Source organism: Mobula birostris, chromosome 20, assembly GCF_030028105.1.
Source record: "Mobula birostris isolate sMobBir1 chromosome 20, sMobBir1.hap1, whole genome shotgun sequence".
NCBI classification, from domain to species: domain Eukaryota; kingdom Metazoa; phylum Chordata; class Chondrichthyes; order Myliobatiformes; family Myliobatidae; genus Mobula; species Mobula birostris.
The window spans coordinates 11682806-11710517 of record NC_092389.1 but is presented as its reverse complement, the minus strand read 5'-3'; the positions used below and the strand labels follow the sequence as shown (position 1 = coordinate 11710517).

Here is a 27712-nt window from a genome sequence, read left to right as displayed (position 1 = left end):
AGATAAATATTTCAATGACTGAGCGAAATGTCACAGGAGAGAGTTAAGGCAACACAAATCTGCCATAGGCGAGGGACCTGCTGGCCTACTCCTACCCCAGCTCCTTGTGCTGTGTTACATGGGGGAGGTGCGAGAAGACGAGTGGTTTTATGGTGATAGTTCTACTCAAATTTGCAGCAATTTGTTTCACACAATTATGATGCATGTGAAAAATAAAATTAAAATTGGACTGAGCATTGGAATATTAAATTGCAAATAACTTTTAAAACAACAACATTTAATGTTGCCTATCTTAATCATGAATAATTTAAATGACTCTTAAATTTTATGGCAAGCATTGCTGCATTAACCAGTTGCCATACAGCATCTGCAAACAACCTTCTCATCCCACTGAGGAACTTGGAGCTCAATATGTTCCAGCCAATGAGAACTGATATTGTTACTCTGTCTCAGCCACTGGACCCTGACTACACCTGCTGCCATAGATCTTTTGGCCTGGGATTCTCTATCTTGAGGTAGTGTCTAAACATTGTCAAACTCAAGTGTTATACAGTAGCATGCAAAAGTTTGGGCACCCCTGGTCAAAATTTCTGTTACTGTGAATAGCTAAGCGAGTAAAAGATGAACTGATTTCCAAAAGGCATAAAGTTAAAGATAACACATTTCTTTAATATTTTATGCAAGATTACTTTTTTTTTTATTTGCATCTTTTACAGTTTCAAAATAACAAAAAAGGAAAAGGGCCCGAAGCAAAAGTTTGGGCACCCTGCATGGTCAGTACTTAGTAACACCCCCTTTGGCAAGCATCACAGCTTGTAAACGCTTTCTGTAGCCAGCTCAGAGTCTTTCAATTCTTGTTTGGGGGATTTTCACCCATTCTTCCTTGCAAAAGGCTTCTAGTTCTGTGAGATTCTTGGGCTGTCTTGCATGCACTGCTCTTTTGAGGTCTATCCACAGATTTTCGATGATGTTTAGGTCGGGGGACTGTGAGGGCCATGGCAAAACCTTCAGCTTGCACCTCTTGAGGTAGTCCATTGTGGATTTTGAGGTGTGTTCAGGATCATTATCCTGTTGTAGAAGCCATCCGCTTTTCATCTTCAGCTTTTTTACAGACGGTGTGATGTTTCCTTCCAGAATTTGCTGGTATTTAATTGAATTCATTCTTCCCTCTACCAGTGAAATGTTCCCCGTGCCACTGACTGCAACACAAGCCCAAAGCATGATCAATCCACCCCCGTGCTTAACAGTTGGAGAGGGGTTCTGTTCATGAAATTCTGCTCCCTTTTTTCTCTAAATATACCTTTGCTCATTGCAGCCAAAAAGTTCTATTTTAACTTCATCAGTCCACAGGACTAATTTCCAAGATGCATCAGGCTTGTTTAGATGTTCCTTTGCAAACTTCTGACGCTGAATTTGTGGTGAGGATGCAGGAAAAGTTTTCTTCTGATGACTCTTCCATGAAGGTCATATTTGTGCAGGTGTCGCTGCACAGTAGAACAGTGCAACACAACTCCAGAGTCTGCTAAATCTTCCTGAAGGTCTTTTGCAGTCAAACGGGGGTTTTGATTTGTCTTTCTAGCAATCCTACTAACAGTCCTCTCGGAAAGTTTTTTTGGTCTTCCAGACCTCAACTCGACCTCCACCATTCCTCTTAACTGCCATAACTTAATTACATTACGAACTGAGGAAACGGCTACCTGAAAATGCTTTGCTATCTTCTTATAGTCTTCTTCTGCTTTGTGGGCATCATTTATTTTAATTTTCAGAGTGGGTGGCAGCTGCTTAGAGGAGCCCATGGCTGCTGATTGTTGGGACAAGGTTTGAGGAGTCAGGGTATTTATAAAGCTTTGAAATTTGCATCATCTGGCCTTTCCTAACAATGACTGTGAACAAGCCATAGCCCTAACAAGCTAATTAAGGTCTGAGACCTTGGTAAAAGTTATCTGAGAGCTCAAATCTCTTGGGGTGCCCAAACTTTTGCATGGTGCTCCTTTCCTTTTTTCCCCCCACTCTAAAATTGTACAAAACAAAAATAATACACTAATCTTGATTAAAATGTTGAAAAGAATGTTTCATCTTTAACTTTATGACTTTTGGAAATCAGGTCATCTTCTACTCACTTAACTATTCACAGCAACAGAAATTTTGACCAGGGGTGCCCAAACTTTTGCATGCCACTGTAGATAGATAACAAATTAAATGAAGTAAAAAGTGCCAGAACTGCTCAGCATGTCAAAGAGCCTCTGCAGTGAGAGACAACGTTTCAGGTCAGTGACTTTTCAGATCTCTACCATCCGCAGTTGTTTGTTTTGCATTTGGGAAATCAAATTTGCAATAACTGCTAGGATGAACTCTCCATTGATCCAAAGCAACAGACACAGAATGCTGGAGGAACTCAGCAGGCCAGGCAGCATCTATGGAAAAAGAGCAAACAGTTGATGTTTCGGGCCAAAATCCTTCATCAGAACTGCTGTTTGTCTCCATTGGTCATGTGCTCTACAATGGAATCAAAGCACAGACTGATTCCAGGAGGACTAATGTGTATAAATAATGCTTTAAGATTGAGCACGTTTAGTCACCACTCAATAAGGAGAGACTAGATCAATTTGGCTAAATTCACTTTAGTGAATAAGAGTGAGAGGGATTCTCAAAGAAACCTATAAAATTCTAACAAGAGTAGATTGCAAGAACATTCCCAATGACTGGAGAATCCAAAATCAGGGATTACAATCTCAAGATGTGGATATACCATTTAGACCCAAGATCAGGAGAAAATTTGTCACCCAGAGCGTGATGAATCTCTAGAATTCTTTATCACAGAAGGTGGGTAGATCAAGTTCAAGGAAGTGGTAAATATATTTCTTAATGCCAAAGGGACGAAAGGATCTGGGGGAGAAAGTGGGAACAGCAGAGTGAAGTAGGTGATCTGACAGGGTTGTGTTGAATGGTGATGAAGGCCAGACAATCTTTATTTACTACAGAATTGTTTGCCCAGAATAGAATATAAAGGTTGCATTGACCTTGAATCACAGTACCACTCTCCACACTGAAGCCCAAGCCCAAATTAAGTTAGCATCCCCTACTGCTTCCCTCAGATATTGGCAGAACACGGAAGACAACAAAAATGATGAAATCATCATCAGGTGGATTCATCTTGGTTTGATTATGACAGCTTTTGTGGCATTTGGGGCTTCTCTGTTATTCGTTTAAGTACTTAACGCAATTATCCCATAACTAAGATTAAAATGATTACATGTACTAAATAAACTCTGTACTTCAAGCAAAGATAATCATCAACTTCAATTTAATCCTGAAAACAATTTAAGACTGGCAGCAAATACCTGGAGCCCAGACTATTTGATGAAGTCAGTCAAGCTAACCATCTGTCTGAAGGGACAAACAGAAGTCATGATCCATCATTACACCACAGTTTGTAGGACACATCGGAGTACGGATAAGGCATTGCACTGTTACACTCTATTATTACATGCTTAAAAACAATTGCAGGTGAGCGAACTGCCACATCAATCAGAGCTCGTGATTAGCAGCTATTTCGGCTGAGCTCTGTCAACCTACTGAACCTGGATCTGTTTGCATCTAAGCTCACGAGAAACAGAATCCAGTAAATGGGCCACGAAGAAACTGCCATTAATCAGCCATTTGCTTGATCGTCAGTGCAGAATTGGCTACATTATACCATTAGACTCTGCTTACATGCTCTTTTATGCCTATTTAAAATATCGTTACTATGACGACTCATCTTTAAATCAAACTCACTGCCTTCAATAATCATTTGCAAAATATTTCAATGTGATTTGCATAGACTGTTCAATCTATTAATGTACCCTGCAGTGTTCATCATCTGGCCTGTAGGGCGGCATCTAGGAGTGGAATAGTGATCTTTCAGAATGACCTGTACCACATCCAATGGTGGATTTCCTGTACCCTCTTTAGACTAATATTCTAGTTTACAAGGAATCATGGCCAAATTGCAGGTAACATGGCCAAGTTCATTTATTGCATGGTCTGCTTGGTGTTAAATTCCAAACATAGAACGTACAATGTTTAAGCTCTGCTCAGAACAGGGTACAGCCTGAACCTTCAATCTGCAGACATGTTTGAATCTCACAGAAGTTAATTCAATTAAATAAGCTTACAACAAAAAAATTGGTATCGAAGGAGACCATGAAACTATTGAGTAGTTGATCAAAAATTATCTGGGTCACTCAACCTTCCTTATCCGGTTCTCAAGGGGGCAATTATGAGTGGGGCAGAGAACAGCAGCAAACATTTCTAGAACACACACACACACACAAAATGCTGGAGGAACTCAGAGGCCAGGCAGCATCTGTGGAAAAAGAGTACAGTTGACATTTCAGGCCATGACCATTCAGCAGACCCAAAAACATCAACTGTACTCTTTTCCATAGGTGCTGCCTGGTCTGCTGAGTTCCTCCACCTCTTGTGTGTGTTTCTCCAGATTGAATAGAGGAGCTCAGTAGAGTTTAGAAAACCGAGAGGTGATCACAATGAATTTTTCAAAAACTTACAACAACTTCACAAGGTGGATGCAAGTGTCCATTTTTCCTTGGCTGTGGAAATAACCAGTTGATCATAGTCTCAGAATATAGAATAGGCCATTAGAACTGAAATTAGAAGAAATCTCTTCATTCAAGGATGGCAAATTTCTGCAATTGCCTAACCTGGAGGAAGTCATTGAGTTCATTCAAAACAGAGACTGACAAATTTCAGAATATTAAGAAAATCAAGAGATATAGAGATACATGCACTGCTGTTTCTCAAGAGCAACATAAATACTTGGAAAGGAATAATCTAAATCAGTTCCTTTTTGTAAGTCACTCCTGAATCTGCTTCAAGCACCCTCTTAGATAAGGCATTCTTGACGTACATTGTGTAAAAAAAATTATCCTCATCTCCCCAACTAAAGAAAAATGACTCCATTAACTTACCCACAAAAGCTAGCATATTATGAAACTGCAAATCATGCACATCTGCAGTGTATTAACATTAAATATCTCTCTCTAATGATACAGTTCATAAACATACTGATGCAAAACCAGGATAATACCGACCAGACAGAAAACTACAGGATGTGGTTCAAGATCTGGTGAGGACTATGGTTCTCTCTGCCCAATAATGACTATTACTGTCTCCTGCTTTCTCCCTCCCTGCCACCAACCATTGTTGTCCCCTTTCCCCGATTTATTTATTTATTCTTTTGGAACAGGCCCTTCCGGCTCAATGAGCCACTCTGCCTAGCAACCCACCAATTTAACCCTACGCTAATCACTGGACAATTTACAATGACCAATTGGTACATCTTTGTACTGTGGGAAGAAACCAGAGCACCCAGAAGAAACCCACGAGGTTATGGGGAGAATGTACAAACAGCGCCCAATCGAACCCCAAACTCCGATACCCCAAGCTATAACAGCGTTGTGCTAACTGCTGTGCCACCGTGGTGCCAAAAAGTGTCACCACGCTTCTGGTGCCAACATAGCATGCCCATAACTAACCCTTATGTCTTTGGAATCAACACAAGTACAACAGTTTGCTGCTCCTTGAAGTCCCAAATGGAGAGAAATGGCAGCATGCAATAAGAGAACTAGAATGGCCACTCCAGTGAGCCACACATTCAAACAGAACAGGATTTGATCTAGAGTACATTATCTGGAGATTGATTAATGGGAACACATTGATCTAGTTTGCATGGTAACAGTGGTTATTCCAATCGCTCCACAGCATCAGCGATCACTGATTGGGGTTTGATTTTCACTGCTATATGTACGGGTTAGTATGTTCTCCCTGGCAAACTGTGTCTGCTGCATTCACCATCTACAAAATTCATTGCTGTTACTCCCCGAGACTACTCTGACACCACCTCCCAAACCTGCAAGAAGTAGGCCAAGAGCAGCAGGATCAAAGAAACACCACCCCCTACGGTTTCCCTTCCATCATCTTGGCTTGAAAATATACAAGACCATAAAAGATATGAGCAAAATTAGGCCATTCAGCCCATCAAGTCTACTCTACAATAATTCTATGTTCTATTTTCCAGTCCTTCACACTACACACCGTCCTTACACATCTGGAGAAGAAGGATGTTCATGTGAGAATGCTGTTCTTGGACTACAGTTCAGCATTCAACACCATAGTTCCATCCAGGCTTGACAAGAAGCTCAGAAACCTCGACCTTGACCCTGCCTTGTGCAGCTGGATCCTGGACTTCCTGTCAGATCACCAGCAGGTGGTAGGAGTGGGTTCCCTCACCTCTGCCCCCTGACTCTCAACACAGGAGCCTCTCAGGGCTGTATTCTGCGTCTCCTCCTTCACTCTCTGTATACCCATGACTGTGTCACCACCCACAGCTCCAATCTGCTAATTAAATTTTCCAACAACACTACATTGATTGGCCTTATCTCAAACAATAATGATGTGGCCTACAGGGAAGAAATCATCTCTCTGACACAGTGGTGTCAAGAAAACAACCTCTCCCTCAATGTTGCATAAACAAAGGAGCTGGTTGTGGATTACAGGAGGAATGGAGACGGGCTAACCCCTATTGACGTCAATGGATCTGGGGTTGAGAGGGTAAACAGCTTTAAATTCCTCGGCATCCACATCACTAAGGACCTCACGTGGTCTGTACACACCAGCTGTGTGGTAAGAAATGCACAACAGTGCCTCTTTGACCTCAGAAGGTCAAGGAAGTTTGGTATGGGCCCCCAAATCCTAAGGATTTTCTACAGGGACACAATTGAGAGCATCTTGACTGGCTGCATCACTACCTGGTATGGGAACTGTACCTCCTTTAATCGCAGGACTCTGCAGAGAGTGGTGTGGACAGCCCAGTGCATCTGTAGTTGTGAACTTCCCATGATTCAGGACATTGACAAGGACAGGTGTGTAAAAAGGATCATTGGGGACCTGAGTCACCCCAACCACAATCTATTCCAGCTGCTACCATCCCAGAAACGGTACCGTAGCCAGGACCAACAGGCTCCGGGACAACTTCTTCCACCAGGCCATCAGACTGATTAACTCACGCTGATCTGAGTATACTCTATATTACATTGACTGTTCTATTTACAAATGTTTGTATTATAAATTATTATAAATTACTATGATTGCACATTGCACATTTAGATGGAGACGTAACATAAAGATTTTTACTCCTCATGTATGTGAAGGATGTAAGAATTAAAGTCAATTCAATTAGCTTAGGCAACTTCCAGCTTGGAGTAATCCACCCAAAACTCTTCTGATATCAAGTACACCTTTCTAGAAATGCATTGGGCATTTCATCTCCAGTCTCAATATCTCCTGACATCAGAAAGCCTTGCCCATTCTACCAACACTTCCAGGTACCCTTCAATATAACAAACCATCTTATCTTGGAAATACAGCACCATTCCTTCCTCACTATTGGTCAAAATCCAGTAATCTTTCCAAACAGCCCTGTGGGAGTTCAAGTCTGTGGCTCACCATCACCTTCTCAAGGGCAATTAGATCAGGATAAGAAATGCCTGCAGTGCCTATATCCATAAAAATATTGCTCTTCTGAACTTGGGTTAAAAAAAAAGTGACATCATGGGATATCTCTGCTCGGTATTCTCGGTAAGGCTCTACAGTGGGTAATTATGAACCACAAAGTGATTCTGTTAGCTTTAAAGTAGCCAGCAGGGGCGAAGAGTAGGGCTGAACTTAGCTCAGATGTTTCCCTTGCCAGTTTAATTCAAGCTGCCCTTTATAAGTTACAAATTGTAAGTTGAAAAGGGGAACGTAGAACATGTTCTAATTTGTATGAAAACCAGAAGATGGCACCTTGAATTTATCATCTGAATGATGAACCCTTCCTCTCTTTCCAGTAAAGTGCACAAGCCAGTACAGTGACAGGATGAAGAGTAACCTGACTGACAGCCCAGTAGACACGGGATGCAGGAGCTAGGAAAACAGCACAAATCGTGCAATTAAACCATAGGTGTTATCTCATTCAGGCTGTTGAACATTTTGATAGGATTCTTTGTACGGGTGGATCCATTTCTGGAAAGAATTGCGAGCATCTGCTGTTAATGACTTGATGCAGAATTGCTTCAATTGTTCTGTGTGCAGGTGACATGGCAGAGAGCCGAGGCAGAACTTAGCAAAACATATTCCGACACTGAACACTGAGTTTACAAGCAAAGAATGTGCCAGATTCACAGCGCCAGCAATGGCCCTTTCCAAAACTCGTTGTTTACTAGCCAGATTCAGCCACATGTGGAGTTTAAAACTATCCCTCAGTGTAACAAACAAGGTTGATATCACTGGCTCTAAAGAAGACATTTCTGATGCAGATATTCAGTCCAAATAAACTGGTAAAAATAGTAATACTGCATGACCAAGAGCTCCCAGAAAACACCAGGGACTGCAGCCAATCACCTACAGGGAAATACTGAAGCAGTAAGGGTGGAATCATGTATACAGAGGACACCATTCAGACCTTCAAGTCTGCTCAATAAATTGCATGTGATATGTAACCCAATTCTGTAATCTTCTTTTTTCCTTCCTTTGGGAAACAAAAACCTCTCAATCACAGGATTAAGGTTAACATCACTCAACACCAATTGCTGCTCTTGGGAACATCCCATCTTGTGTCCAAATGATTGCTAAATTTTGCCCCTGAAAGTTCTGTTTCTCATCTTTAAGCTACATCCTCACTTAAAGGTCCCACTACCACTGGAACTGGTTCCTCACCCACTTCATTTGTTTCATGTAATACCACAGTGCACAATACATGGCCCCGAACTATTCACTCTTTCCCGAGTAATCAACAGCTGCCAGAGGCAGATGCTGATTGGCCTGCATTCCTGTGAAAACAGCAAGCCTCCCCCTGCCCCGAAATGCTTTGGTCATCAGCTAAGCCACATCTCTCGGCTTAGCCAGCTGTCAAAAATATTGAATATAGTCAGCAGCTGTGGATGTCTCATATTTACAACTTCTCAAAAACAAAGCTGAAGTCAATCATACTACTAAAGAGAGTTTAAAAAAAAATGACCTTAAAAATTGAAAATCAATTAAAAGGTTTAAAACTACAGAATAGAAAATAATTCAATATATTTAAATGAATTTAACAATTAAACTCATTTTGTTAGCTCATTAGATGGAAATGTAACCGCCTCCCTCCCTCCCTGAGAACTATTCCTATTTGTAGAGGGGAATGGAGAGGATGAAGCTGTGCATGGAATAATGTGGTGCTTACTCACTGGGCAAATTTCCAACGGCAACTCCAGGAAGTGGAGGCCGTAAGGAGTCCTATGGGAGCTCACCCTCGCAAGGGGTGACCTTGGGATTTCCACTTTTGTGTGAGCAGCCCCTCAAAAAATTTTCAGACAGCCTCTTTCTGCAGGAAAAAGTTGTGTACTGCTGCAAAAAGATGTATTAAATGTAATCAGATCATGCCTTAAACTTCTAAAGTCCAGGCAACAGAATCTAAAAATACTTCTTGTTCATGAGCCCAAAATTCAGGTACCATTCGTTCAAGAGGTAACAAAAGCACAATGTTGCTACAAGTCACTCGTCCAAAAGAAGGACTGGCTGCAGACTTCATTCAAGCTTTAGAGAAAGAACAAAGGTTGAACAGCAAATCACCCTGCAGCCCTTGGCCATCTTAACTTCCTGATCAGGATGGGAAGGGGTGCTTTTGTCTAACTCTATTCATCAACACACTTCAATAATGAACAAGATATGCTGCCTCAGGTCCAGTGGACATGTTCCAGTACTAATCAAGTTATATCCACTGTTGTCCATATTTATTCCCTAATGCACTGGTGCACTGTGAAACCAAAGCTCAAATACCATGAGGGAAAAACAGTTTCCCCAGTTTTCTGCACCAGCAGGTAATCCATGTGTTTATGAAGGAATGGGGTGGGGGGGGGGGGGTGAGGGGAAGAGTGGATGACAACTCTGGTCCTGATCAATAAACAGCAGCTCCATTCAATTATACAAAGAATAACCAATAATCCCAAACAATGACATTGAGTAAGCTTTGATCCATGCATTAATAATCAGGCACAGTCTGGGAGTGAATAATCTACTTTCTGTTAAACACACAATCCCATGGTTCGAGAGCAAATTGGGTGAGATGATCTTACTGAATAAACAGATTCTGGTTAGACAACAGATGCAGTGTCTGGCCGACCTATCACTCTGCTGAGCCTACACTCATCCCTGCATCCACCAAGAGGACCACTAACTTGCCGTTGGGTTTGGAGGCTTGCGTGCCTCAGTGACTCAGAGAGCTATGTTGGCTGGAGTCAAGGCTTTACACTTTGGCACTTGATAGGGTCACCCATGCCAAACCGGTCAAAGGGTAGAGACCAGACTAAGAATGGTCCACCGTTCCTTCTGGTTTGGGGGTTCACCTCAGGACCAACAACCCTAACTGGTGAAACAAAATTGCTACGGAAACAGCAATAAAGAATCCTTCTACATCTAAGTTCAACAGTATCCCCAAGTCTCCACCCAGCACTTGTGTGACCGACAGTAGTGAAAACCAAAAGAAAGCTACTGACACGATGAAGGAAGCCCTGAATGCCGTCAGAGATGGAGGATCTTCATTGCTGCCCGGGACACCAGCAGCGTAACAGGCTGCTGACAAATCACAAAACTAAGCATGGCAAACCAAAATAATTTAGCTGTTGTTTTACACTGTGATACAACTCTACCCATGCTCAGTCAGGTAACTGGACACAGAACATTGAAGATTCTGTTCCTTTCAACATTGCCTTTTACAATTCCCCTACTCATTCTTAGCCAAGTCACAGACCAAGCTCTGCTCATTTGTCCTGTACCTTAATATGTTAATACAAGCTAATAAACTTGATGTGTTTGTACCTTACCCTTGTGCAACACTGTTCTCCCTCCTTTCTTATTAATTTCAGTGAGTTTTCAAATCATCCCTTTTCGCTTGCTATTACGACAGCCCAGAATAGTCAGTGAGTGGAACCCCAAGACTGAAGTTTCATCTCATACCTGGACGCAAGTGCGAAGCTGGAGTGCCTCTCAGTCCCTGTCCTAAAAATGGGTGATGACTAGTGTCACATTGCACATCTACAATCGAGAATTGTAAAGCAACGCAGTGTGTGTCCTTGCCACCCTAAAACCCCCACATCATACCGCAAGAGTTCACGCGCCTGCAACCTATTCAGGTTTGGGTCAGCTCTCTTTGACTACTTGAGACTACTGTTTCCCACGCTCTGTCCTTCTCTGTCAAGATGTAAACCACCACTTTGAAACACTTGTCTGCACAACAGTGGTTTTGCAAAAATAGACTTGGGTGAGAGTTACAGAGAGGGTGGCGATACCTGCAAGCTGCTGGAACCAGCGAGGAAGCAAAGAGAACAGGGCCCCAACACACCAATCATGCAGCTGCAGTTGTGGCAAAGTTAGGTTTCAGATCAGCAAAGCATTAGTTAATGAAGATCTGTCTGGAGGTTCTCTCCTACCTGTGATATTGACTTCAACCAGACCTGATCGTGTACCAATGGCATTCGTAGCCTCACAGATGTAGGTCCCGGCAAGGTCGTAGGTCACAGCCCCTTTGAAGAGCAGCGTGGTGTTCTGATGTTCCACGTTTACAGGCAGCGACCCATTTAACCTGAATAAAATAAACGAAGTCATTTGAAAAGGTCCACATTCATGGAGAACCAGACTGGTGACTCTTCATTTTAAAACCCTGGGCTCCCTGGAAGTCATCAGGGCCACAAAGAGCAATTATACCTCCTCCCTCTGTGCAGTTACAGAGGAGTGACAGCAATCTTTCAGTTTGAACTCAAGGACCTGCTTAAGTACCATATAGTGATTAAATAAAGTTGAGTTATTGTCATCTGCACAAGTAAGTGTATGCACAGGTGCAATGAAAAACATATTTGCGGCAGGCATCATAGAGCATCAGATAAGCAGCTTTCACAAAAAAACACAAATTATCAACAGCTTTATAGAAGAAAAACACAACCTGAACAAAAAAAAAAGTCTATGCAGTGCAAAGTAGTCATAGCTTTGCTAAACCATAGTGATTAGGGTTGTAGCAATTAGTTCAAGAACCTAAAGGCTGAAGGGAGTAGCTGTTTTTGAAACTGTGGCGTGCATCTTCAGGCTTTTGTACTTCCTGCCCGAGGGTAGCTGCGAGAAAATGACATGGTCCAAATGATGAAGATCTTTTGATGATGGATGTTGCCTTTTTGAGGTAGCGCCTCCTGTAGATACGACGAATGGTAGGGAGAGATGTGCCCATGATGCATTGGGAAGAGTCTGCTACACTTTGAGGCTTAATAAAGGAATAGTATCTCAATATCTGGATAGATTTAAAACCCACTGCCACCAGTAGGGAATTCAAATTCAAGTTATTGAACTAATGCAGAACAAAAGACTGAACTCAGAAATAGTGATCATGAAACTCTTGGATTGGACCATTAATGCTCTTCAGGAAAGGAAAACTGCCATCCTTACTCAAAGGCTTCTGGGAAAAAGCAAATGCCAGTGACATCTACGTGCCATGAACAATAAACAAAAAGAAACAAACCCCAAAATCTCTGCTCCAGTCAGGTCCTTGCTTCCCTAATAACAAGATTCAATGGTCAAGCAGATATACACAGCATGTGAAAGGTCCACCATGTTAGAGTCAGAGTGCCAGCCGGGCACCAATCCAAACTGACAATATCATGATTCCCATTTCTTTTATATATGCAACCCAATTTCTTAAATTACTCCTGAATTGTCAGTGGTGACATTTTATTACCTTCATTAAAGATTTTACTTCAAGGCCTCAGCTTTTCCCAAAGGCTAGATTTTGGTCAATATTTTTGTCCAGAACTGTGACGTTCAGCCGATTGAGAACTTTGCAGTCCAATCATGTGTAATTTTCAGACAACTGCACTGCAGAAATATTTCTTTTTTGATTCAAGCTATCAGCACTCCATTGTTTTTCAAAATTATTTCATGAAAAAAAAGAGTTGAAATTAAAATAGTCTACTGTCAACTTTACATACTGTTTTTACATTTCTATTCTGGAGATTTAGAATACATGATAAATATACTAATCATACATACACATCTGTTACTGCATTAAGTTTGCATTCATAAATTTATAAGCAAATATTCTATGCCATGGAAGCTGGCAGAAGTGAGCTTAGATTTGGAGCTTTTCAATGCTATCAGGAAAGTTAAACTGGAATAATTAACACTGAAGAACAATTTTGCCACCTGGGAAACAAGGCCAAAAAGTCATAAAACAGAAACAAGAGTTGGGCTTGAGCTTGCTTTAATGTTCAGTATGTTGTTCCTTCTCAAGGCTTGTGGTGCATTAAACAGCATTTTTGCCATTTCCATAGCATTTGTCTGTTCTTTACGAGGCTGAGTTGCTAACTCGGCGCTCAACCCAGCATGGATGGAAAATGCGCAGGGCTGGATTCAAACACCGGACCATTTGCCTCGAAGTTCAGTGCTGATGTCACTACATCACCAGCCGGTTAATATTCAATATGATCATAGCTAATCCAACTTTCCTCAAGTTCACCTTCCCATTCTAGTCACATAATTCTTGACTCCCTTAATGATTACAAATTTATGAACTTTGAATATATTCAAAGATTCCACCTCCATAGCTTTCTGGCCAAGGAATTCCAAAGACTCACAGCCCTTTTGGAGAAATTCTTCCTCATCTTAGTCTTAAATGGATGTACCTTATTCTGACTCCATGTCCTCTGGTCCTAGACTCTCCCATGATGGGAAGCATTCCCCCACCTCCTACCCGCTGCACTTAATCTATCAAGCCCTTAAGTAATTTGTTAGTTTGAATAAGATCAGTAATCATTATTTAAACTACAATAAGAATGGACTCAACATGTTCATATTTTTTTTCTTCATAGGATAAATGCTCTAGTCGACACTTAGGATCATGCTAGTGAATCTTCTACAAACTCTCTCCAATGATAATATATCATTCCCTAAATAAGGGGACGAAAACTGCACACAGTTGTGGCCTTGTACAGTCCTAGTAATTCTTTCTTATTTTTATACTCCAATCCCCTTGAAATGAGAGCCAGCATTACCTAAGCCTTCTTGATGCTCACTTTATATGTTTCATATACAAGGACCCCTAAATTAGTCTGTGCTGCAGCTATCTCCACTTAAATAAATCTATTTTATCATTCTTCCTTTCAAAGCAAACTATTTCACATTTTCCTCTATTACATCTGTTCAGCAACTTTCTGCCCAATCAGTTAACTTCCTCCAAATTTGCCATCCCACCATTTTAGTATCATCTACAAATTTAGCTCGAGAACAATCACTTCATTTCTCTAACTCATTGTAAATGACGTCAGTCCCAGTGACACCACACTGGATGCAGGCTGTCAACCTGAAATTGACCCTCTTATTCTTATTCCTAACTTCCTGCTCGTTAGTCACTTTTATCCACGCTGGTACATTACCTTCAATACTCTGAGTTCTTATCCTGCAAAAGCTCTTCTCAAATGCCTTTTCAAAATCCAAACATGTTCCTGGTTCCCTTTTGGGTGATACTTCCTCAAAGAACTCTACCTGATCAATTTTTTTCATGAAGCCACAGTGACTCTACTCAGGTTATAAGACCATAAGGTCTAGGAGCAGAATTAGGCTATTTGGCCCATTGAGTCTATTCCAACAATTCATCATGGCTGACCCAATTTTCCTCTTAGCCTGAATCTCCTGCCTTCTCTCTGCATCCCTTCATGCCCTGAACAATCAAAAATCTATCATCCTCTGCCTTATACTGTATATACATAAAGAATTGACCTCCACAGCTGCCTGCAGCAAAGAATTCCACAGATTTACCTCTCTCTGGCAAAATAAATTCCTCCTCATCTGTTTTAAAAGGATGCATCTCTATTCTGAGGCCATATGCTCTTGTCTTGGTCTCTCCCACCACAGGAAACAACCTCTCTACATCCACTCTATCAGGGCCTTTCACTATTTGATACGTTTCAACTAGGTCACCCCTCAATCTTCTGAATTCTAGTCAATACAGGCCCAGAGCCATCAAAAGCTTTTCTATGACATCGTTCAATCCTGCTATCATTTTCACGAGCCTCCTTTGAACCTTCTGCAGTTTCATCCTTTCTAAGATAAGGGGCCCAAAACTGCTCACAATACTCAAGTGAGGCCTCACTGGTGCTTTATAAAGTCTCAACATCATATTTTTGGTTTTATATTCTAGTCCTCTTGAAATGAATGCTAATATTGCAACTGCCTTCCTTACCACAGATTCAATCTGCAAATTAATCTTCAGGGAATCTTGCACAAGGACTCCTAACTTCCTTTGTACTTCAGTTTTTTTGTATTTTCTCTCCATTTAGAAAAGCCAACCCTTTCATTTCTTCTACCAAAGTGCATGACCATACACTTTCCGACATTGTATTCCATCTGCCATTTCTTTGCCCATTTTCCTAATCTGTCTAACTCCTTCTGTAGCCTATTTCCTCAAAACTACCTGGCCCTCCATCTATCTTCATAAAATCTGCAAACTTTGAACAAAGCCATCAATTCCATCATCCAAATCATTGACATATAATTTAAAATGAATCAGTCCCTACACAGACCACTGTGGAACACCACTAGTCACTGGCAGCCAATCAGAAAAGGCTCCCTTTATTCCCACTCTTTGCCTCCTGCCAATCAGCCACTGCTTTATCCATGCTAGAAACTTCTGTGTAATACCAAGGGCTCACAGCTTGTTAAGCAGCCTTAAGTATGGCACCTTGTCAAAGGCCTTCTCAAAATCCAAGTACTCAACATCAACCAATTCTCCTTGTGTATCCTGCGTGTTACTTCTTCAGATAATTTGTCAGCCAAGATTTTCCTTTGAGGGAAATCATGCTATGGCCTTTTTTTAAAATCAAGTACCCCAAGTTCTCAACCTTAATAATCAATTTCAATATCTTCCCAAGCACTGAGGTCAGACTAACAGGCCCATAGTTTCCATTTATGACTTTCTTCATGATGTGAATTGATCCAAGTTAACCGTTGTAATGAGTTTTCTTGGTGGGATAGGTAAAAGCACAGAGGGTGTGTAGCTTTGCTTATTTCTCGTCTTAGTGCTTCTCTCAATTTATGTGAAAATTTCTATAAGGAATTGTATTTACCTGGACTTTTGGCCGAGCCATGGTTCTGCCTCTCCAAAACCACCACTCACCCTTCCCCATCACTTCACTTGTTCAAATTGAAACAGATGATTTGCCTCCAGATCAATCCAACTCTGAACTAATCTCCAACCCAGTCTTGATCCAGGACTGATACTGGCTACCTCCACCTACTTAACATTGATATCCCCACCGCTCCTCCAGCTTCTCCACCACTCTCTGTGCACTGATGCCTCCAGCTGTACTAATGGTCTGTGTTTGGGTGAGGGTGGAAGTTGGAGATTTGCTGGGATCCACATTGTTGTCTCAGACCAGCACAAAGTGTCATCACAGAGAAGGCATGGCAGCTCTGCTACTTTCTTCAAAGTTTGCGTAGATTTGGCACGTCATCTAAAACTCTGACAAACTTTTATAGATATACAGTGGAGAGTAACCTAACTGGTTGCATCACAGCCTGGTATGGAAACACCAATGACCAGGAATGGGAAAAAGCTCCAGAATTTGGTGGAGGCAGCCCAGTCCATCAGAGGCGAAGCCCTCCCCTCACTGAGTACAGTTCCGTGGAGCGCTGCCATGTGAAAGCAGCATCCATCGTCAAGGAAACCCCTTAACTTCCAGGTCATGCCCTCTTCTTATTACTACCAGTGGGCAGGAGGTACAGAAGCCTTAGGTCCCACACCACCAGGTTCAAGAACAGGTATTACCCCTCAACCATCATGCTCCTGAACCATTGTGGATAACTTCATTCATCACTACACTGAACTGATTATATGACTACAGACTCACTTTCAAGGGTTCTTTACAACTCATGTTCTCCGTATTATTTTTATTTGAAGTTTGCATTCCTTTGCACATTGGTGTTTGCCAGCTTTTATGTACAGTTGTTTTGTAAAATTCTATTGTATTTCTCTTTTCCTGAAAATGTCTGCAAGAAAATGAATCTCAAGGTAGTATATAGCAACATATATGTACTTTGATTATAAATTTACTTTAAAATTCAAACTTTTCAACTTTAAGCAGCATTAGTTTAAACTAAGTGCCACACTTAAGTAGATGGGCAGTCAAAATGGGATTCAGATTCCCTGTTTGCTGGTACGCACCTGGTTCTGCATCCGTCAAAACTGACGTAATGGAGCAAACCTCCCATGCTTCCAGGAACTGACAATTAGATATCAGGAAAGGACATACGGAAATGAGGAATAAACTGTCCTGGTCCCATTGGATCTCCATCAAAGAGCACTGACATACAGGAGCAGTAAAGAGAGAATCCAGTGCTTGGGGTCAAGAGCCAGATATCCTCTGCACAATTGCCCAGAACTGCATCTCTTCTGTACAACACAAGCTGGAGCCAACACGCAAACTGATGGGTGAGTATCTTTATAGCTGCCATCCACCCAATTTCCAATCAACAAAAAACAGAATGACCTCACTTTAGCTTAGTAACACAGGAAAATTCTTGTCTCTATTACAGCCTAAGTGTAAATGGAATACAGCAAAAACCATGCATAATACAGAAAAGTACATTTTTGTTTCTGAAATTCCTGCATAACCCTGGTTTGAATCACATATTCTGAGAACACTCAAGATCACACATACACACCCCTAATTCACATGTGGGCCTGGAAACAGTTTTGAGAGTTCTAACTTCTTCCCACTAATCATCCCTCCCATTCACATCAAAGGCATCATGATTGTTCGGGAATGTGCCCTTATTTCGGGAATAGTATCCTTATTTTTTTTTCAAATAACTGATGCAGGAGGGAATTTTTCTTGAGTGAATGAGGATGTGGGAAGTGTCAATGGGAATATATTCAGCCCACATTCCATATGGATACATTCCAGCAGCAGTCGTTCTAGAAAGCTGCTTAATTGAGAGCAGAGAAAATTTACAAGAATGTTGCCAGGACTTACAGACTTGAGATAAAGGGAAAGGATTAACAATTAGGACTTTATTCCCTGGACTGTAGGAGATTGAGGGAAGATCTTGTAAGAGGTACATAAGATTATGAGGGGTATAGATAGTGTGAATGCATGCAGGCCTTTTCCCCTCATGTTGGGTGAGACTGGGACTAGAGATCATAGGTCAAGAGCAAAAGGTGAAATATTTAAGGGAAAGCTGAGGGGACACTTCTTCACTTAAAGGTTGGTGTGAGTATGGAGCAAGCTGCCAGCAGAAGTGGTAGATGCAGGTTCAATTGTAACATTTAAGAGGTTTGCATAGAACCATGGATGAGAGGGGCATGGATGGCTATGGTCCGGGTACAGGTAGAGGGGACTGAACAAAAGATCAGGTCAGCATGCACTTGATAGGCTAACAGGTCTGTTGTTGAGCTGCTGAACTTTATGACTTGGCCACCCCCCCAGCCCACAGGCACCAAGATCACTTTCGGCCGCCCCAGCTAACTGAACAATCTCCTGGTCTGCGTAACGGTGTGACAATGAGGAATACAAAACTATTCCAAAACGACAAAAAAAAGTTCTGAGCTATCGAAGGCTATGGAAATGCTGGTAAATGGGAATAGTATAGATAAGCACACTGGTTGTCATGGATACGGAGGGGTGAAGGGCTTGTTGCTATATTATGCATTTCCATGACATGCAGTGTATTCCTACAGCAACCACCCATGGAGCTACTTCAACAGATGAAGGTTTAGTGTTCCTCTAAAGACAGACCCTTCCACGTTACTGCTAAATCTGCTGACTGCCAATGGCTGCCAGTGTCTTCAAGTTCCCAAAGATGCAGCTCTCTAACATCGCTGGCCTGCACTCTCACATTGTTGTATTTGAGCTCTGCACCGACAGGCGCGTGATGAAACGTTTCACTGTGATGAAAAGCCGATTAATTGTCAGGGTAAATTCAGTTTCTCCCATCATCACCACCAAAGTTAAATCCTGTCCAATCCCTCACAACCTGTCACCCAGACTGCTGCAGTCACAGTTACTAAGCTCCAGGTTTGCAACGAAATGGTCCTGAAAGGTTTCCAGAGCAGCCTGCTAAATGAAAGCAAAGGAGACAGACAGAACAAAGTATGCCAAATACCAAAGGTTCAAGGTCAGGGTTCAGATTAACATTCCATCAACATGTACACATCAAATGATCACATCTTCACCGTCTTGCTCATAAATAAACCAAATGCGCACATAATGATGTACCATTAATTTTAATCCGAGGAGGTCTTTGTCAAGAATAAAACTAATAAATCCTAGTCATGTTTTATCTTGTTGAATCATTCACAGGATGTGGGAGACCCTGGAAAGAACAGTGTTCATTGGCAAACCCTAACTCCCCATGAGAAGGTGGTGAGCCACCATTTTGAACAGCTGCAGCCTGCGTGTAGAAGGTGATTCCACAGTGCTACTACACAGGAAAATACGAAGCTCAGTCCCAGTGATCAGGTAGGTGGTCAAAGTGTGTCTGTCATGATGGTGTGCAACTTGAATGAGAACCTAGGGGCATTGATTCTCTTTACACTGAGGGTGGTAGACATGTGGAATGAGCTGCCAAGAGGAGCACTTCAGGCAGCTAGGATGACTTTTAAAAGACACTAGGACAGGTACATGGACTGGTAAGGTTTAGAAGATTATGGGCCAAATGTTCACAAATGGGACCATCTTGGATGGGCTTCTTGGTTGGCACTGACCAGTTGGGAAAAATGGCCTGTAAGAATCTTCAACTCCATAATACTTGTGCTTTGTAAGTGAAAGTGTTCAAGGGTTTGGGGTGTGGTTGTGGTCAAAGCATCCTTGGAAAGTCACCGATATCCCTTTATTTATTAACTGGAATTGCAATTGGCTTATTGTACATTGAAAAGCTTGTACATATGGATCAATTCGCCACAATGGAGCATTAAGGGAGTAAAAGGTAAAACAGTTACTGGATGAAGGCAGGAGAATGGGGTTGAGGAGAGTAAATAAATCAGCCATGATGGAATGGCAGAGCAGATTCGATGGGCTAAATAACCCGAATCTTCTCCCATTTCTTATGGTCTAAAACAACAGCAGAATACAGAGTAAATTGTAACAGCTATAGAGAAAGTACAGTGCAGCTAGACAACAAGGCCCAAGGTCATAACAGGGTCAAGAGTCCATCTTATCATACTAGGGAACCATTCAATAGTTTTATCACAGTGGGTAAGCATTCATACAAAAAACAGCTGGATAAACTTGTAGTGAAAGCAGGGGCAATTCCTGTCAGCGCTCAGGGAGGTGTAACTGTTCCACCACCGCAGGCCATTACATCGCTTGACCTGGCCACAAGAAATACCACAGTGTTCTCTGGATTGAGAGCAGAAAAGTGGCCAAGGACCATTAACACTGATAGCATCAGCAAGCCCTGCTTACCATACAGGGATTGGCACAAAAGTGGACCATATCAGATTCAGAGTCGCTTTGAGACCATCGAGGAATCTTCAAAAGGTGATGTCTCAAGTAGGTAGCGTTCGCTCATGGTCCAGGACTTGCCCTCTTCTCATTACTACTGTCAGGGAGGAGGTACAAGAGCCTGAAGACACACATGCATCATTTTAGGAACAGCTTCTTTCACCAGATTTCTGAACGGTCCACGAACACTACCTCACTATTTTGGTCTCTTTCTGCACTTAAAAAATGCATTCTTATTTTAACTTGTGGCTTTTTTAAAAAAATGTATTGCGCTGTACTGCTGCCTCAAAACAACAAATTTCATGATACATGTCAGTGATAATAAACTTGATTCTGATTGGCTCAGCCTCCTGAACCCTTCATAGATACAAGATTCAGCTGAGATATTTAACAAATCAAGAATTAAGGAGTTAGCACAGAGGTTAACTGTCAGCCATGAATGCCCAGACTAGATGCAAGGGGCTGAATGGTCCGCTTGATTTTCTTACATTCAGTGTACAACATCAACACAAGTGACCTACTGCTGTAATTTCCATGATAAGTAAGGAGAATGAGTCAGCCCAGTGAGTGGAGATGCAGCTGTGGGAATGCAGCCACTGTTTTATTCACACAACAGCCATCCGATTTCAGAGATGTAGAGGAAAGCAGATAACATAGAGAGGACAGTGTGCATTATAACAAGGAGAATTACCAAGTAATACAGCAAAAACCTCTCCTTACCCTTGGCTAGCTCAGTCACCCACTGAATCACTGGCAGACCTGATATCTCCAATCACCCTCAATAAGACAGGGCATTCATGGGCCACACAGACAGGATATTGCCTGTGTTGTAAACACGGGTTGGAATGCCACATGCATTATAAATACAGTGAGACATGGTACACTGTCTCCTGCCTCCAGTCATTATAAACAGGAAACGGTCCTTGCTTTCTAATCTACAATTTAATATTGAGTTGTATAAATATATTTATGAAATCTAAGGTTCCAGATTATATGAAAAATGAACAGAGAGACTGGAAATAATGAATTAAACATATGGGCTTCACACATCCATGTGTCAGGTCTGAAGTGGGGTGGGAAAAATCAGTCTTTGCAAATTAAATGACGTTGGCCATTTGCAGCAGGCAAAAATTGCCCAAATTTAGCACAAGGCAGCACTGAACTGGCAAACCTTTCTCACAAATGCTCCGAGACAAATGGCGTGGAAAGTCAAAATGTCAGATAGCAGCAGAAGTGAGATGGCTGGGGTTGGGAGCAGGACTCGCTGACGGAGCAGAGTGCGACGTGTTTAACCTGGGATTCACTCGCTGCCCAGAGTGCTGTACTGGGTGAAGTGACTGGGCCATCCTGGGTGCTGACAATCAAGCTACACTGCACAACTGGAGAAACTGAGCTGGCACTCAAAGACCACATAAATAAGGCATTCCCATCTTTGCCAGAAATGATCATTTGGAATCAGTCTGGTCACACAAGACAGACTGGCTCAGATCACTAACCCTGATTAGATTTTACAAGCAGGTTTCAAACTGACTCCAGACCCTTCTTCCACATTTCCCAATAAATCCACCCCCTCAACCGCGTTAAGCTCTGCAGAAACATCAAGCAAAGAGTACAAGTCCACATGAACCCCCTCATGCCAGCCCCATGCTTCACTCCAAACAATCCAGCCCTGGGTGCTTTTATTTACCGATGAACAAGCTTGCTCCCCTTGCTCTGAGCTCCAGTTTATTTTTCAGGATGCAGTTTGAACAGATGGGACTCCAGGGGGTTAGAGGCTGATTAAAACCTACTTGACCTGCCGCTCACCTGACAGACACTCATTCAAAGCTGAAAACAGTTCTTTGAATGCTTCAATAAACATTACTGATAGTTAAGCTGCCAACACAAGATCAGCGACCATCAGGCTCCGCGGCCTGACCCAGAAATACACACTCAGTCTAATTGTGCACTATAAAGACTTATGGTAATAAGACATGCATTATACCAGGATAGGTTTGGACATGAAAGCCTTTCACTCTCAGTTAAAATATGCATGCCAATTCATCCTCCTACAGTCAGTCAATACTCCAAAGCAGGCAGCTCTGTGAAATGTGGCTGTTTACAGTAAACAGTGACATTGCTATGAAGGTGACTTTGCCCAGCGAAACTTAACATTGCACAAGTGAAACCCAAATGCAGTGAGAGTGTCACATTTTGAATTGATGCTTCCAAAAAAAACCACTCAGAAGTCAGAACAAATCGTGAAGTGTTTGCACTCTTTCTTGCTCAATCACACAGAGACATTTATTTAACAAGGAAAGAATGATATTTGATAAGCAGTTTCGGCTCATTGAACCCTCCATTTTTGACTTCCTTGTGCCAACTCATCTTTTGCCTACATTACTAAAGAAAGGAATGTGATCGAATGTCCTGTGGTTGCAACTACAGTCTCAATAGCACCAGGGTCACGGGGTGCAGCAACATCACACCTCCAGTGATGCTGGATAAATGAGGCTATCCCGTCTCTGTTCTGTGCTGTGCTGTGCTCTCCCATCACTTGATGGATCCCACCCTGGCGTCCTAGCTTACTTGATGCCCTTGCTGAGGGAAAGCTGGCAAGAAAACAGAATCCAGAATGGGTTCTGCATCCCCAAGTCACCAACCTAATCACAACTACCACCAGCTAGGACTCATAATTCCAGCCATTAAAAGCAACTCTTCACTGCAGGCCAAACAGCGTCAGTGCATCAAGTAGATTGGGGTGGCTTCTGGATAATTCAGTCACAGACAGCACAATCACTGGGATCCAGTGAACAGCAGTTCTAAGTATTTCAGTCCTGCTGCACTTTGCACTGCAGCTTTATTTCTTCAATGACTGCTCACCCTGACACCCTAAAGGATATAAATGAAGGAGGACACGCAGAGGACAGTGGAGGGAGGGAGGGAGGGAGGGACAGGCTGAGGAAATACCCAGCTCCAAGTGACGCATTTGGTTGTGGATATGGGTTATTAGTTTCACGTTATTAGTGGAAATTAGTTTCACGGTGGAGGAAGGTATGTTATACTTTATTTTTACTTAGAGATATAGCACGGTAACAGGCTCTTCTGGCCCAACGAGCCTGCGCCGTCCAATTACACCTATGTGGCCAATTAACCTGCTAACTCATACATCTTTTTTGGACTGTGGGAGGAAACTGGAGCATCCAGAGGAAACCCGCGCAGTCACGGAGAGAATGTACAAGCTCCTCACAGAGAGCGGTGGAATCGAACCCTGGTCACGTTACATTAACCACTACGCTACCGTGCCGTCCTTGCAGAGGAATTCAGCCCACTGAGTTCACCTGGGCTCTTGGAGCAGGGCTGATTTTTGCGTTTCTCCACAATTCGCTCACGTGCACCCACTTCCCCCCTGACTCTCCCATCACAAACCCTCTCTGCGAGCTGTTTACGGGGGGGGGGGGGGGGGGGCAATAAACCCAACCACTCTGGGACGTGGGAGGAAACCAGAGCCCCTACAGTAAACCCAAACGGGGAGAAAGTGCAAGCTGCTGCATACATACAAACACCCCCCCCACCAAACACTGGGGCAGTGAGGCAGGAGCACTAACTACTGCACCTCCAGTGCTATTGGCGACGTGGATGTGAAGTGAGAGTGTCTAGAAATTCATCCTGTTCAATGCCTTATTTTTAATACTACATATCTTTAAAACAATTGCTAATTCCTGGAATCAATTCTGATAGGCATGACTCCCAGGATAGATCATTTGTTCCATACATGACAAGTCTTTGGAGAATCACCCAGAAAACTAGCCCACATGTTCTGAGGTGAGGCTAAGGCTATCAATCAGTGAGCAGCAGGGTTACTGCCCCTGTGACGTTTATTTTTCTTGTTACCCAAGACTATTAGCCAAAAATAATCTCTGCCTCTTTGACATGGCTCAAATTTTCATTCGCTTTGTCCAATGCAACTTATAGGAATCAGCTTCAGACTTGGGTTATACTGGAGAGTTTAGGGCGAAGAGGCTGTTTCCTGAAAGGAGGGTAGATGGCACCAAAGGAGCAGTCCTGGGTAAATTATGCTCAGTTAGGGTTGGGGTTGGACGCTCTTAGAACAGCCATGTTTAGCAGGAAATCATAAAGAGATTCTGCAGATGCTGGAAGTCTTGAGCAACACACACAAAATGCTGGAGGAACTTAAGAGTTTGATTCAGTCTTGACGAAGGGTCTTGGCCCAAAACGCAGACCGTTTAATCCCTTTGATACATGCTGCTTGACTTGCTGAGTTCCTCCAGCACTGTTGCTCAACCTTTAGCAGGGCCAGGTGTCTGGAAACCCTTGCTAGATGCTGGGAACTCTCATCTGGGAATATTTCTGTGAAGTAACATGTAGTCAGACTTATAAGTAGTTTGACTAGTTTCTTACACATTCCCCAGTGCACAGGAGAACATGCAACAGGCAGTCTTCAGTCCCTGCAGATCCAGAGCAGCCTCCTACGGCAGGCTATTGTCCTGGGCAGATGCTGGCCCACCAGTGGCAGAGATGGATTTTCAGCTACGGAGGGCTCCACGCCTCCGAAATAGCCCTTACTGTTCCAGACTCTGAGAAAGATTAAAAAGTGCTATTTTATCACTTTCACGTTCAAGTGTGACTAAAAATCAATGGCATTTCGGGAACAGATCAGAGACACTTAATATCTTGCGACTCAATCAAATATCCTGAGCTGGAACTGGATCAATGATCCTTCATAGTCACTGCAACCCCCTTGTGGGCAGTTCTGCTGGAGTTCCTTCATTGGGACTTGAACAAATCAAAATCGCGGCTCACCACAACCTTTCCAAGGGTAAATGCTGTCTAGATCCGATAAATGACTGAGGAAGAAGGACTAAACTATGGTGGTATCAGTGGCTGCCTGATAAGGGAAAGCTGCATTTATGCAGCACTTTCCATAGTACAATTCCCAACTATCCCAAGCTGTTCCAGAGCAGCAAGGAATGACATAATCTGCCGCTGTTACAAGTGACTATACTGACTGCTGGGGCTCAAAGTTTGGACAAAAACTGACAGTGGGATGTGGGTTTAGTGAGGGAGTCTGTGCAGCCAGTGAAATAGCCTCAAAATCAGACTAAAACCAAAGACACACCAGGGGCCAGAACGGAAAATAATTGGACAGCTAAGGTATGAGAGGGTATAGAGATCGGGAACATCATCTCTTGTGATGACCACCTCAATAAATGCAGATGATGCTGGTCAGCAAAGACACACTAATACTGTAATAAGGACACCATTAGCATAGCTCTGATGGAAATATTCAATGGAACCAACTCATTAACTCCTATTTTCAAGCAGAGCTGCCATGCATTAGTTTCAAGAACATTGTTTTTTTTTGTAAAAGGACTCCCAAAGGGCCACAAGTACTTACATCTTCCAATTATACTTAGTTGCAGGTGGGTTCCCATCTGCTTTACACGTCAGCCTCACATTCTCTCTGTTCAAGTACCAATTCCCATCGAACCCTTCCACTGTAACCTCTGGTTCATCTGCAGAGACCAACAAACTCAGTAAAAATGGAAGATTCAGAGATCCATTCGTTTCATTCTTACCCAAGGCCCACATTGACATAAATAACCCATTTGTTGCGCCTAATGCACTGGTCACCTTGTTATTTAAAATGCAACCGTTTGCAATTGTGTCCCAGGTAAGTTTACCCTCTCAGTAAACATCATACAGTAATAATCTATGACTTTGATTCAATGAATATATTCTAAGGGGTGCCAAGAAAGGCCTACGTGACACCTTGAAAGATGTTAGTTAAAACACACGATGCAGGACATATTACAGTTTATTTGGAGAGCACCCATATCTACTGATGACCACTCATCAACATTGCCCACCATCCCTCAGATTTTCTACCTCTTTGGCCCCACCATTGCCTGGCTTGCCTTGAAACCCCCATCCTTCTCCCTTCATTATACTGGCTTGAATCCGTTTGGCTGGCAGCCCCACCCACAGTACGCTCCATTGTCTGCTGCTTTCCCCTCTTCCCAGTATCAGTCTCTCAGTGCCAGGCATTGAAGCTGCCGCCTGTACACACGAGCACTGTCAGAATTCACGGAGAAGGTGGGGGTGGGGATGTTGAGATACATCAGGACCAAATGTCATGAGGACATTTTGCTCGCCACAGTCCCAAGGAGACACCAGATTGTGGCGGAGGGAGAGTGAGCTAAAAAGAAGCGAGCCGAGGCAATCGGCACATTTTGCACACCACGGTCCCAAGGAGACTCCGGACTGCATCGAGGAAGAGAGCTTAAAACAAGTGAGCGGGGGCAATTGGCACATTTTGCGCGCTCCAGTCTTGAGGAGAGAATGGATTGCATTGATGGAGAGACAGTCTTAAAGAAGCGAGCAGGGGCACCTGGCACATTTTGCGCACGCCAGTCACGTGGAGACTCCAGATTGCGTCGAGGGAGAGAGAGTCTAAAAGAAGCGAGCGGGGGCAGTTGGCACATTTTGCGCACTCCAGTCATGAGGAGACTCCGGATTGCGCCAAGAGAGAGTATAAAAGAAGCCAGCAGGGGCAGTTGGCACATTTTGCGCACTCCAGTCATGAGGAGACACTAGATTGTGTTGAGGAATAGTTTAAAACAAGTGAGCGGGGGCAGTTAGAACATTTTGCGCACCACAGCCCTGAGGCGATTCCAGACTGCATACAGGGAGAGCGAGTTTAAAAGAAGCGAGCAGGGGCAGTCGGCACATTTTGTGCACTCCAGTCCCGAGGAGGCACTGGATTGTGCAGAGGGAGAGCGAGTTCAAAAGAAGCCAGCAGGGGCAGTCGGCACATTTTGCACGCCAGAGTCCAGAAGAGACGCTGGTGTGTGTACAGGGAGAACATTTAAAAGAAGCAAATGGGGTAGCTGGCACATTTTGCACACCACAGTTCCCAAGGAGACATTCAATTGTGCATAATTAAGCACTTGGCAAGGATCAATAAAAAGAGGTTAGGTTTAAGCAGAGCAGTCATTGAGGGAGCTGGCATTGTGCAAGTGGGCCAATGGCAGAGTGGGGAGTTGCACCTTTGGCTAATTGAGGATTCCATGATGAGAGGCGTAGGCTGTAGGTAGATTTTTTTTTCATCATTTATTCTCTCCTTCTTTCTTATTGCACGTTTAGAGCAGTAG

At 42.9% G+C, this 27712-nt stretch overlaps 1 protein-coding gene across 9 annotated transcripts in view; it reads right to left on the bottom strand.

Moving 5' to 3' along the window:
• nectin1b (nectin cell adhesion molecule 1b) overlaps nucleotides 1-27712 on the bottom strand; it is a 548976-nt gene that overhangs the window by 361475 nt on the left and 159789 nt on the right. For all 9 annotated transcript variants that reach the window (XM_072238137.1, XM_072238130.1, XM_072238129.1 and 6 more), the window contains exons 4-5: nucleotides 25957-26074; nucleotides 11508-11659 (exon numbers count right to left, since the gene is read on the bottom strand). In XM_072238137.1, the coding sequence (XP_072094238.1) occupies nucleotides 11508-11659; nucleotides 25957-26074 (270 nt within the window). The remainder of the gene's footprint in view (nucleotides 1-11507; nucleotides 11660-25956; nucleotides 26075-27712) is intronic.